Source organism: Leucopleurus acutus (assembly GCF_964270905.1).
Source record: "Leucopleurus acutus genome assembly, chromosome: 4".
Lineage (NCBI taxonomy): Eukaryota > Metazoa > Chordata > Mammalia > Artiodactyla > Delphinidae > Leucopleurus > Leucopleurus acutus.
Genome location: NC_139146.1, coordinates 30,347,087 through 30,360,151, shown reverse-complemented (window position 1 = coordinate 30,360,151; position 13,065 = coordinate 30,347,087). Strand labels below are relative to the sequence as shown.

The window sequence follows — 13,065 nt, the reverse complement described above, 5'->3', positions numbered from 1 at the left end:
ATTCTAGATTGAAAGTAGCTGCCTGTCCTTCTGAATGTAACTTGCCATCAGGTCGATAAGTATGTGGATTATGGCCTTGTAATATGAATGGTTAGGCATCCCCCAAGTAGGTAAATATAGTCTATGTATATGTGTAAGAGATCATATAGGTAGGGAATGGTGCCTGTGTTTCTACTCAGTTATGTGTTTCCTGTGACAATATCTCTTATCCAAACAACAAAGCAGAGTAATAGGCTTTAGAGTATAGGCTTTAGAGTTTGACAGACCTAGGTTCATACCATGGTTCCGCTGATAAGTAGCTGTGAAGCTGCCAATTACTCAACTTCTCAAACCTCAGTATTGTCAACTGTAAAACAGGAATAATAATTGTGCCTACATGTTAACATAAATCATTCAATATTTACTGAATGCCTTCTAAATAAAGTGCCAGGCACTGTTTCTAGGTGCTGGGAATGAAGCAGTAAACAAAACAAAGTTCTCAATCTCATACAACCAATATCCTATTAGGGAAGACACATTGTGAACAGTCAGACCAATGGGTGTATAATGTAAATGTAATTTCAGAGAATAACTATGAAGTAGGGAGTAGTAAGGGTGGAGGGTGACTATTTTTAATTGAGGAGTCGGGATGGGTTTTCCCAAGGAGTTATTAACATTTGAATAGAGATCTGAATGAAATGAGAGAGCAGGATGTGACTCTGGAAAAAGAGTGTGCCAAGCTGCGTGAACAGCAAATGCAGAAGTCCTGAAGCCAGAACCAACTTGGCATGTTCACGGAACGTCACCAGCGTGGAGTCAACCCGTAACTGGATATCTCTACATACTGTCAAGCACTCCTTAAAATTCCTGTCACGGTTTCCAGTTCCTATGCTTCTTATCTCTTTGGTTGCTCCTTTATTGATTCTGTGTCAACTGACCTTAAGTTACTTACTCTATGAGAGGAATAGTGCTAGGGTGACACAAGGACAAAATGATCTCTAATCTCAAATGGAGAAGATAAAGAAAGTACACAACCAACTAAAGCAGATCAGACTAATTGATAACACAGAAGCATAAGTAGATCTCAGAGCACAGAGGAAGAAGTCTTTCTCAAGGGTGAGGATGGTTTCACAAGAAGCTATAACTTTGATGAGTTTCATAGAAAGATTAGGAGTTCAGCAGATGAAGAATGACAGCAAAGCAAGAACAGCATCATGAAAGCTGTACCTTTTCATTCATGTTTTCTGCTCCCTCCTGTTCATGCCCTGATAGTCATGATGGAGTTACTCTTTGTTCCTGAATGTGTTGTACTTTTTCACCATGAAAATGTTGAGTCCTTATTTTAGGCCTTTTGACATATAAATTACATATATGCCCATTTAAAGTAATCAGGACCCTCCTAATTATAGTTATGTAATATACCCAAATGATTTTCATGTATGCCCTTAAATGTTTAGTTACCTACAACTATCTACGTCAATATTGTTTTTTATCTCTGATAGCTAACGTAGTCTCTGTTGTTTATATCTTTGCAGTTCATTTCGGTGTACTTTGACAAATATCCCACAGACACAGGCTTTACTGAATAAAGCTAAGCTTCCTTTAGGATTGTTGTTACATCCCTTCAGAGACTTAACGGTAAAGTAACATATTTTAAAATATTAGTGGGTACTGACCTGTGTACTTATGTGCAAGGTATTCAGATTGTATATTTTCTTAGAATTTTTTTCATTTTCTTTCATTTGAAGTTAGAATTAATCATTTCTGTCAATTTCAATACAGCAAACATTTTCTATCACCTGCTTTGTGACAGGCCCTAAACTAAGCACTGGTAAATACAAAGATAATTAAGTCACTGATGTTGCCCCTAAGAAATTCTTATCTGACAGGGGACAAAGATATCCCAAATAATTACAGTGCAAATAATTACAGTGCAGGAAAACTAATACATGTAACTAATCAAATTCTATGAAGTAACTTAGGTGGTGAATATAGTATTGGAAGGGATTTCCTCTGGGTACAGTAGCAGACTTTTCTACAAGTAATGAGATCTAAGCTGGATTTTGAAAGGTTAGTAGTTTTAGAAGTTGGAAAGGCCGTAGAGCATAGATAAACTTTAGGAGTTCTTTTTAAACATAAAGGAAACACCAGCAATGATATGCATTTAGGGAGGAAAACCGTATGATTGTTCCCAACTGTATTAATCAAATAACCTTTGTAATAATAAAGTTTAAATGCTTCAAGTCTATTGAATTAAAACATTACTTTTTAAAGTTTCCACAGTAAAGTTTACTTTACCTAGCTTGCTGGATTTTTACACATACTTCTGGTATTTCATTGCAGATATGTTGAATTTAAATTAAAATGTCTGAACTTCAGAAATATCGTTTATCCAGATACATTCTATTTATACTTTAAGTTGCATTTCTCCCTCACACATTTTTATGACTGTGGTTTTCTACGTTCATCGCTACTGAGTTTCTTTTACTCTCATTCAACCAAAAAATATTTATTGACTATCATGCTGGGTGCTGAGGATACAGAGGTCATTGCTTCCTCGTGGAGCTTTCTTTCCTACTAGGCTGTATAGAAAGGAGCAAAGTGAATAGAAAATAAAATAATTATAATATGCAATAAGTACCTTGAATTTAGATTTGGATTTTCTTTATTGAATATTTCCTCACCTTATGGAGAAGTTTAGCTGGCAGCCTCCATCTGGTGGCCACAAACCCCTGGTGTATTGTCTGGGTGGATGAGCTCTGTTACTTACCTCATAGTGCCCCCAAAACCAAAAGTTCTCTGTTATTACCTGCTTTCCTTTCTTCTGTCTCCTAAAAATAGGATATTCCTCTGCACCCAGACATCCTTGAATTTATTCATTCAGTAAATACTATTTGATCACCTGTAATAAAATTGCAACCTTTATCGTGAAACCAAGATAGTTAATTTCCCATATACATAGGTGAAATTTTTTTTTATTTTTATTTATTTATTTTTTTGGCTGCATTGGGTCTTTGTTGCTGCGCGCGGGCTTTCTCTAGTTGCAGCGACCGGGGGCTACTTTTCGTTGCAGTGCGCGGGCTTCTCATTCTTCTCATTGCAGTGGCTTCTCTTGTTACGGAGCATGGTCTCTAGGCACATGGGCTTTAGAGCGCAGGCTCAGTAGTTGTGGCGCATGGGCTTAGTTGCTCCGCGGCATGTGGGATCTTCCCGGACCAGGGTTCGAATCCATGTCCCCTGCATTAGCAGGCAGATTCTTAACCACTGCGCCACCGGGGAAGTCCTCGAAAATTTTTGTCTAAATACATATTCCATATGTGATACCTTCTGGAAGTATATACACTAAATTGGCAGCAGTGACTTCCTCTGGAATGTAGAATTCTGGATAATTTTTTATTTTCTTATTTTTAGTTAAACATATTTCCTGATTTTTTTCACAAATGATATGTAGTTATGTAATAAAAATTATTTTTGTGAAAAAAATTAAGTACAAAAATAAATGTTTGTGTATGGATAGGGAGGAAAAAAGCCAGAAGGAAATATACTAAAATGTTATCAGGGGTTAATTCAGGGAGATAGAATAATATGTATCATATTTTCTAATTTTCTTATACTGAATAGAAAGTTCCTTTCCCAAACTAAGCATAAAGAGATGTATAGTGTTTGAGGCACATTGTGTTTGGTTTCTCGTGGCCACAGTCCCCAACAGGACTGTGTGGCTGTCTAACAAGCAGGGTCTTGAGAGTCTGTTACCAGGTGCAGGCAAGCAGCAAAGACAAAGGCATTTTTATATGGTGCATGTTTCTTTCTCACTCTTGTTCCTTGAGTTCAGCTGATAGCTGAGGTTATTCTATTTTCTTGGCCAACCAGGCTTTTCTTGTCTGCCAGTAACTTTCATTACATTTGGTTTGACTTTATTTTAGTGTTATTTTATAGTTTGCGACAGAAGAGGGAGAAAACTTGATAGCTGCTTGTGTTGCTCAGTGCACCACTGGATTTTATTAAAATGTTTCCATTTCAAAACACAAGTGTGGTTTCTGTTCTGTATATGGAGCAGAGCAGTGTGTGGTCCATTTTCCTCTAGAGTGCTTTTTCTGCTACAACAGCTTTATTTTATTTCCTAGCAATTACCAGTGATAACATCCAATACCATTGTGAGGTGCCGATCTTGTCGAACATATATCAACCCTTTTGTATCCTTCATTGATCAACGTAGATGGAAATGCAATTTGTGCTATAGAGTTAATGATGGTGAGTTTCAGATTCTTAAAATAAGTGTGTTTTATATTTTAAACATTTTGACATTTTTGCCGTTATCTGGTCTCTCTCTCCTCATTGCTTTAAAAACTTCCATGCCACTTTTAATGGAGAGAATACAGGCTAGGGACACTTCGTTTTGGCTGGCCAAGGGAATAATTGATAATGAGGAGAGTGACAGGGAGGGGAAAGTAAAAAGTATTCGTAAAACCAGCAGTGAAGGCCATGCAGATGAGGTCATGCAGACTAATTATGCTTGACCCTGACAAGTTAAGGTTGTCTTCTGTTTGTACATTTGGTTCATTCAGCTCAGTGTGGATCTCTGCCAGTATGTGTGAACACATGTGTGCATGTGTATCTATTGTCCCCTTTAGTCATTCTTAGGTCCTCTTCGTATAATTGCTTTCGAATCTGTGTTTCTGTCTGATTTCTTTTCCATGTCATGTGATATAAGAAATGGGACACAAGCCTAAGAAGCAAGATTACTTGTATCCTGGTTTTCTCATCAGATTTCAGTAAATAAGTTTTTTATCCTTCTGATTTATTTTTTTAAAGAGGGCTTAAGGCATTAGTTTTTATCGTTAGATCTTCACAGAACTGTTGTAAACCTCATAAATATTCATGATAGAGGAGTTTATTTCTCGGTGTGTATATGTGTTACTAAATTTGTACTGGATTCCTAATCTTATCTAGTTCCTGAAGAGTTTATGTATAATCCCCTTACCCGATCTTATGGAGAGCCTCATAAACGGCCAGAAGTTCAGAATTCAACCGTGGAGTTCATTGCTTCTTCAGATTATATGGTAACTATTCAGTGTTAAAATTAGTCGTGGGATGCAATTGTATTGGTCATTTGTAATTTGCTGTTAAGTGAATTCTTGTCTAAATTTTGAAATTGTCCATAGTATGAATTTTTTGAAATAGTGCTGAAAGTTTATACTTAATAAATAGAAAGCTCTTTGTAAAGATTACTTGATCTCCTAGAAGAATGCAGTTATATCACTAAGAAACATCGGTAATGTTTCATGATGAGCACTAGCATCTACAATTTGTTGTCATTTTGATTTGATTACTTGCATGGAATGAATATAAATATTCTTTTTACCATTTTCCTTAAACAGAAAAACTCGTGTTTTTGCCAAAAACTGCCATTTTCAGGCTCTTAAAGATACCACCATCTTACTGGTTCACCCAGTACAGATATCAAGATAAATGGATGTTAACTTGCATCTGACTTTTCTCTTTCCACTTCATCATAAAATTCTACCTGTTTTTTAATTATACTGATTCTTCAGATCTCATTCTTCTTTTCCGCTTACAAAAACAAATTCTTCGCCTAAGTTCTGCTCATTTCTTTATTATTTCTACTCATTTAAAATATCTGTATAATAACTTGCATTTCTTCTGTGTCCTCACTTCTAATCTTTGTTGTCTGCATAAATGTAAAATGTTGCTAGTGGGAAAAGGTGAATAGGGACAACTAATGTGTATGAAGTTCCTGGTGCTTGACCCATTTCCTTCTTTATTTCTGTGATTTTTTTATGATCCTTTGTGTCCAATTTCGCATCTGCCCAACTACTGTTTTCTCGTCTATTTCCATATTAATATATTTTCCATTTTAACTCATGGTCACTTTTACTCTCAACTTCTTCTTCACAACTTATTATATTCCCAACTCTGTTCTGGCTCCTTAGGAATCAGTCTAATTGAAGTGGTGAAGTAAGAAGTAATCTTTAATTTTTAGCATATGACCTGTATGATTCTTGATTGGCATATCTTCCTTTTTTTTTTTTTCCGAATACACTCAGTAAATATCCAGTAGTAGTTGTGATATAAAAAGAATAAATTATACCTACTAAATACGTTACATTATTTCTATTCCTTTCAGCTTCGTCCACCTCAACCAGCAGTTTACTTGTTTGTTTTAGATGTGTCTCATAATGCAGTGGAAGCTGGATATTTGACAATTTTGTGCCAGTCACTGTTAGAAAATCTAGACAAGTAAGAATTTTTTTTACTCATTTTGTGTGTGTGTGTGTGTGTGTGGTATGTGTGCGTGTATGAAGTGTTTATTAGCAATTTATGGGGTTGGTTTTTATTAAGTTTGATTTCATTCATTTGTCACTAAAAGAGTACGTCCTGGCTACTTTAGAATAAAGATCCTGCTACTTAGATTATTATGATTTATGACTTGATATCTGATTCTTAAAACCATAAAAATTTTAATACTTGGTAAGGAATTTAGATCTCATCTAATCATCTCTCTGACTTAGCAGATCTGAGCACTGGGACTCAGAAAATTCAACTTAGCCAGGGTATCAAGAGAGAAATGAGAGAAATCTAGCTGTAATTTATGCCTGAGCAAGGAGTTTTTCATAAGATAGTTTAAAATGTGCTAATGAGAGAATGAGCCAAATAAAGGGAAGGAGGGAATTGATTTTGTGCTGAATATTTCAGGAAACCAGAAACTGAACAGGCGCATTTGTAAGGAGCTTTATTGTGGAAGTGGAAACAGAGTATAGCATAGGGTGCTTACATTTGGCTTTAATTCCTATCTGTGTGTCTACCAGTATTAGTCATGAAGGAGACCCGTAAATAACTTAAAAAATGAACCTTCCAAATCTCTGGAAAACAAAGTTGTTTATACATTTCTCTTTCTACTCCAACACTCATAAGAAATATGACTTAAGATTGTTAGTAAGAGTACTTTCCTATTGCAGTGATCCTTGACATGTGTAGAGATGTAGGGGTGGTTATGTATGAATATTTTGTCAGAAGTACTAGGTTATTCCAAAAGGTTCTTTTCCCCCATCTTCCATTTGAGTTTGAGAGTCCTTGCTCTACTGAGTGCTAGCTGTTGCCACCATAATTGCATATCACTGATCTTGGCCTGTGAATAAACTGATAACATTGAGACATTCAAGATTAAAAACATCCATAGACATTAAATGATTTGCTTTTAGATTCTGTTAGTAACTTGGAGTTCTCATATTTTTATCCTTGATTGAAGCATTTGCCCTTTTTTAAGTCTCAAGTGCTTAATTCGGACATAACTTCAGCATTGTGTGGCAATGGAAGACCCTCTGCAAAGAAATAGTTTTGTTCTTTTGGTTTTTTTTGCGGTACGTGGGCCTCTCACTGTTGTGGCCTCTCCCGTTGCAGAGCACAGGCTCCGGACATGCAGGCTCAGCGGCCATGGCTCACGGGGCCCGGCCGCTCTGCGGCATGTGGGATCCTCCCGGACCGGGGCACGAACCCGTGTCCCCTGCATCGGCAGGCGGACTCTCAACCACTGCGCCACCAGGGAAGCCCCAAGAAACAGTTTTTAAGACTGAAGAGTTAGCTTGCTGGAAAAGTATATGAGAATATAGCCCTAGAAATAGGAGCCAGTCCAACAAAGATGAGTGACTGTGAATTCAGTGGACTATGCAAAGCCAAAAAGATAAAATTGGGAATGAAAAATAGTTTTTAAAATTATCATTTCTTTCTTTAGGCTTCCTGGAGATTCACGAACAAGAATAGGATTCATGACCTTTGATAGCACGATTCATTTCTACAATTTACAAGAAGGATTATCACAGCCTCAGATGTTGATTGTATCTGATATAGATGGTAAGCAGTGAATAAAATAAAACTCTGTTTATTAATAAAACAGAATTTTGGAATTAAGCCTACTTTATTTTACAGTACATCTTGTTGTAATGCTATATGGATAATCTAGCCTACTTTGGTATTTGTTTTAAAATAACTTTTCCTGGAAAATACTTGATTCTAAGTTTTTTATACCCATGTGTGTGTACTTATACATGCTCGAGCACACACACACCTATAATACATACAGTGTATATATGTATTTAATAAAGCAATATTATGGTACCCGTTAACATGTATGGCCTTAGAAAAACTAAGATTTTTTAATTCAAAATTCTTTTGGCTTATTTATCATTTGGTTAAAATATATGTTTTCCCTATAGATGTTTTTCTACCTACACCGGATAGCTTACTTGTGAATCTGTATGAAAGTAAAGAGGTGAGATTGATTTTTTTCTTAAAGTATTTCTCTTACTTCAACTGATTACTAAAATGCTGAACATGTGTTTACTTGGTGTATATTAACATTGCAGTAGACAGTGTAGGTAGATATCTGTTGACTACTCACTTTACAGTCCTCCAAAATGCAGTGGCACGTACTATACTCTGGAATGTTTTAAAGAATAATATTGCTTTGCCTTCTCAGTAATTCAATTTTTAATCTTTGTTTTCCCAGCTTATAAAAGACTTATTGAATGCATTACCAAATATGTTCACCAATACAAGAGAAACACACAGTGCCCTGGGTCCTGCGCTCCAGGCTGCCTTTAAATTAATGTCTCCAACAGGTGGCCGTGTGTCTGTATTTCAGACACAGTTACCTTCCTTGGGGGCAGGACTTCTGCAGTCCAGAGAAGATCCTAATCAGAGATCAAGCACAAAGGTATTTTATATTAGTTTCTCTGTCATATTTAAGATTGTGTCTTCTACCTCTATAGACTGTGTAATTGTTTATTCTATTTTTCTACTTCATTGATAGTAAAAAAAAAAAAAAAGAAAACTGGTTTTCTTTTTAGAGAGTTTAATTCAATTATTGTTTTGTTTTTGTGTTGCAGTGTGTTCTTTTTATTACTTTGTTTACAAGTCATAGAAATTTAGAATTATCTACTCTAACCCTTTCATGTTACAAATGGGGAAACAGATTAAATGGTCTTGCCAAAAGTTATTAAGTATTTTATGGTAAAGATGTGACTTGATTTTCTGACTCCACTGCTCTTTTCTATTTCACAAGTGATAATACTTACTAAATCTGAGATATTATAATTTAACATGCACATACTAACAAACTTTTTTATTATAAAGGTAATATAAATCATTGTATAAAACTTGGAAAGTGGAAACAAATATAAGTCAATTATCTCACTGTCAGGATAATAGCATTTAGTTATACAAATACAAATAAGCATAACTGGGTATCATACATTATTCTATATTTTTTAAATGACTTTTTTCATTGAAGAGTACATAGCATTTTCTGAGGTCCCTAAAAATTCTCCTGAAAAAAATGTTTTTTAGTAAATGTGAAAAACTTGATTTAATTAATTGCCTGCTAGCTGTTGAATAGTTGTCGCCAGTGTTTTCACTATTAAAAAAAAAAGACTATGAGGCTGAATATTACTAGGGTTTTACATGAAGATTTGGTCAGGGTATCTTAATCCCTATTTCAAATAATAAATGAACTGGGACAATGATTTTTGTTCTGTGCATAAGTTTTGTCTGACCTCAACTTATATATGTATGAAAATGCCATTACAACTAGTTATGAGTATGAATTAAACACATTTAATAGTGTTATAAATCTTTAGCCACATATTCGTTTTTTCCGTAAGATAAATTCCTAGAAGTGAAATAATTGGATCAATGAGTATAAACTGTATTTAAATTACTATTGTATTCTACTTACTGGGGGTTTTATCAACCTGTACTCTTAAGGACTCATCTTCTAGCCACCATTAAGTATTGTTGCTTTTTTATTCTTTACCAATTTGCTAAAGAAGAATAGCACTATATTGTAATCCATTACAAAATACTGAGGTGTTTTGAACAGAGCAAAGTGTTTACTGATTCTTTGATACAGTTTTAGGGTTTTTTTTCTCATTTAACTTCCAGAAATGTTCTCTATCTGCCTGGGACTCAAAAGCTTAAGTATCTCCTCCGTTTTAAACTCTGATATAATAGTCATACACTATAGTTAAGAAGATTGAAACATTTTGTTGTGCAATGTAGCATAGTAATTAAGAACTTGGAGCCCGGCTCTTGCATTCTTAACTCTTCTCCGGTGCCACCTCCTCAGCTCAAGTGTCCTCATACCAACAGGAAAAACTTTCCTTAATCTGTTATTCTCTCATGTTGTTATGTAACAGTATATGTACAGTAATGGGTAACAGCACTTACTCTGGAGCCAGACTTCTTTGGTTTATTATATTCCAGCATCTACCACTGAATGACAATGTAATTGGTCGAGTTACATAATCATTTTTTTGGCCTCAGTTCTCTCATCTGTAAAATGTTGGTAACTCTATAAGATATATGTTATTATGAGGGTTAAATAATTTATATAAACATTTGTGCTGACACATAAGTGCTTTATAAATGTTAGCGATTGTTATTATCCTCATAGGAAATTTGTGCCAACTACCTAGACATTTTAAAAACTCCTTAGTTTGATAGGGGGACAGAGGATATCCTCTTCCTTATTTTAACAGACAGAAATATATGCATAATTCAAGGTTTCTAGCTCTTACTTTATGACCTGTTGACTTAGGTTGTACAGCATCTTGGCCCTGCAACTGATTTTTATAAGAAACTTGCTTTAGATTGCTCAGGGCAGCAGACTGCAGTGGATCTGTTCCTTTTAAGTTCACAGTACTCTGATCTCGCTTCTCTAGGTAAGGAGATATCATTGTGTTTATCTGTTTACATAAACATTTTTAGCATATAATTAAATCTAAACTCTACTAAGAGTTCTCAATAGTTTGGGGAGAAAGATGTGAATTAGATAATGTCTATGAAAATTACCCGTAAACTTTAAAGCACTATACACATATAAAATGCTATTATGGGTTGTTGTTGTTTTTCCCAAATACAATTCCTTTACCATTCTGCTCAACAGTAAATTCATTATATATTTTACAAATGTTTGTGTTTCTCAGATGTATATATTATCCCCATTTTGACCACTTTAGTTTTTTTTCACTACGAGTTAGATTTCTTCATAATACAGAATGTGCACTGCTATTGGACAAGTAGAATATTATTGTTTCTGTGGCTAATACTTATATTTCTCTCTAAAGCTTGCATGTCCAAGTATTCTGCAGGGTGCATCTATTATTACCCATCTTTCCACTATACTCACAATCCTTCACAAGCAGAAAAGTTACAAAAAGATCTAAAACGATATCTCACAAGAAAAATTGGATTTGAAGCTGTTATGAGAATAAGGTGTACTAAAGGTATGAAATTATATAAATTATACTTTATATTATATACTTTTGTCAAAATTAATAAGCATTCATATACTGATGACCTTTGACTACCTATAATGATCATAAAGGATTTTCTGCTTGATCCAGTTAGCTATACCCTGTTTTAAATATAGTTATTAAATAATTGCCCAATTTTTTAAGCAATTTGAATAAGTGGGCAAAGGTAATGTTTTGCTTTATTAGAAAGAACCCAAGAGAAAGTCCACATTGGAGGTGATTTCAGAAGAATTTGAGGAATAGGGAAGATCTTAAGTGAAAATCGTCAGATTAATAATCTTTGCCTTCCTAATCATTCAAATGGTCAATTTACATTATCTCTTTTATGTGAATGTTTGCTGGAGGGATTCTCATCCCTTATTTTAATTCTTAAGTAAGTTGTATAGTAACGTTCATTTGTTTAATTTTGTACGTTAGGTCTTTTTTGTCTGACTTCAAATTACCTATAGGAAATTTTGTCTGACTTCAAATTTTGTCTGACTTCAAATTACCTATAGGAAAATATTATAAGATCGTCAGTACAAGTTAAATGTGTAGCCTCCTTTTATATAACCTGCATTGGTGTTTTTGAATTGATATTTTAGAACCTCCACCAACAATCCAATACTACTCCCCAGTTATCCTTTTGATTCAAAATCAGAGATATTTTTTATTTTAAAAAGTAGCTTTAGGGCTTCCCTCGTGGCACAGTGGTTGGGAGTCTGCCTGCCGATGCAGGGGACACGGGTTTGTGCCCCGGTCCAGGAGGATCCCACGGAGCGGCTGGGCCCGTGAGCCATGGCCGCTGAGCCTGCGCGTCCGGAGCCTGTGCTCCGCAGCGGGAGAGGCCACAGCAGTGAGAGGCCCGCATACCGCAATTAAAAAAAAAAAAAAAAAAGTAGCTTTAGCCTGAGGTAAAGATACTAATGTTACCTCATCTTTTATAACAAGTTTTCTCTTCTGTAGGTCTTTCCATGCACACTTTTCATGGAAACTTCTTTGTCCGTTCCACTGATTTGTTATCCCTCGCCAACATCAATCCTGATGCTGGATTTGCAGTACAGCTGTCAATTGAAGAAAGTTTGACGGATACTTCCTTAGTGTGCTTTCAGACAGCCCTGTTATATACATCAAGCAAGGGTAATGTTAACAGAAATGAAATATAACCTGCAACAGTAATTCTCCCCTCCTTTCACGTGCTGGGAGAATAGGGAGAAAGAATGAACACCAGTGGGAAGTAATGGAACTTATATTAGTTAATCAAATATATGTTCCATTCTTTTTTTTATATTCATTTTTGAATCTTTAAAGATATCTTTTTTGACTTGTGGAAGATTTGTATTCCCAGGATCATACTATTATAATAACTCATACTAAATCTACCTGTGTCATCCTGAGCATTATTTCTTTCCCCATAACATAAGAAATTCTGCACGGCACTTCAGGCCTACATTTGTTATTTCATAGTCTAAGTTTTCTGATATTTTATTATGTTGTGTATAATTTAGAGTGAGTGATATTAAGATAAAACCAGAACCTAATGTTCGACTATATAAAAAATATAATATATGTTCATAGTCTTTGTTCAGATTTGGAGAACGTTTAATTTTCTTTAAAACATCTTTATTGTAAAACTTTGTTTTTGTGTTTCAAAATCAAAATTAAATGGTGATTTAATACAATCAAAACAATAGCTTGAATAATATTTTGACCTGTCTTCTTTCTTTCTTTCTTGGTCTAATGTATTTTGCAATGACATGGATCCATCCTTTCATTA

General features: G+C 35.0%; 1 protein-coding gene across 4 annotated transcripts in view; it reads left to right on the top strand.

Moving 5' to 3' along the window:
* SEC24B (SEC24 homolog B, COPII coat complex component) overlaps window positions 1-13,065 on the top strand; it is a 93,967-nt gene that overhangs the window by 66,381 nt on the left and 14,521 nt on the right. For all 4 annotated transcript variants that reach the window (XM_082838811.1, XM_082838810.1, XM_082838813.1 and 1 more), the window contains 10 exons: window positions 1,515-1,617; window positions 4,104-4,230; window positions 4,930-5,039; window positions 6,125-6,237; window positions 7,730-7,848; window positions 8,211-8,266; window positions 8,504-8,710; window positions 10,592-10,715; window positions 11,121-11,279; window positions 12,255-12,428. In XM_082838811.1, the coding sequence (XP_082694937.1) occupies window positions 1,515-1,617; window positions 4,104-4,230; window positions 4,930-5,039; window positions 6,125-6,237; window positions 7,730-7,848; window positions 8,211-8,266; window positions 8,504-8,710; window positions 10,592-10,715; window positions 11,121-11,279; window positions 12,255-12,428 (1,292 nt within the window). The remainder of the gene's footprint in view (window positions 1-1,514; window positions 1,618-4,103; window positions 4,231-4,929; window positions 5,040-6,124; window positions 6,238-7,729; window positions 7,849-8,210; window positions 8,267-8,503; window positions 8,711-10,591; window positions 10,716-11,120; window positions 11,280-12,254; window positions 12,429-13,065) is intronic.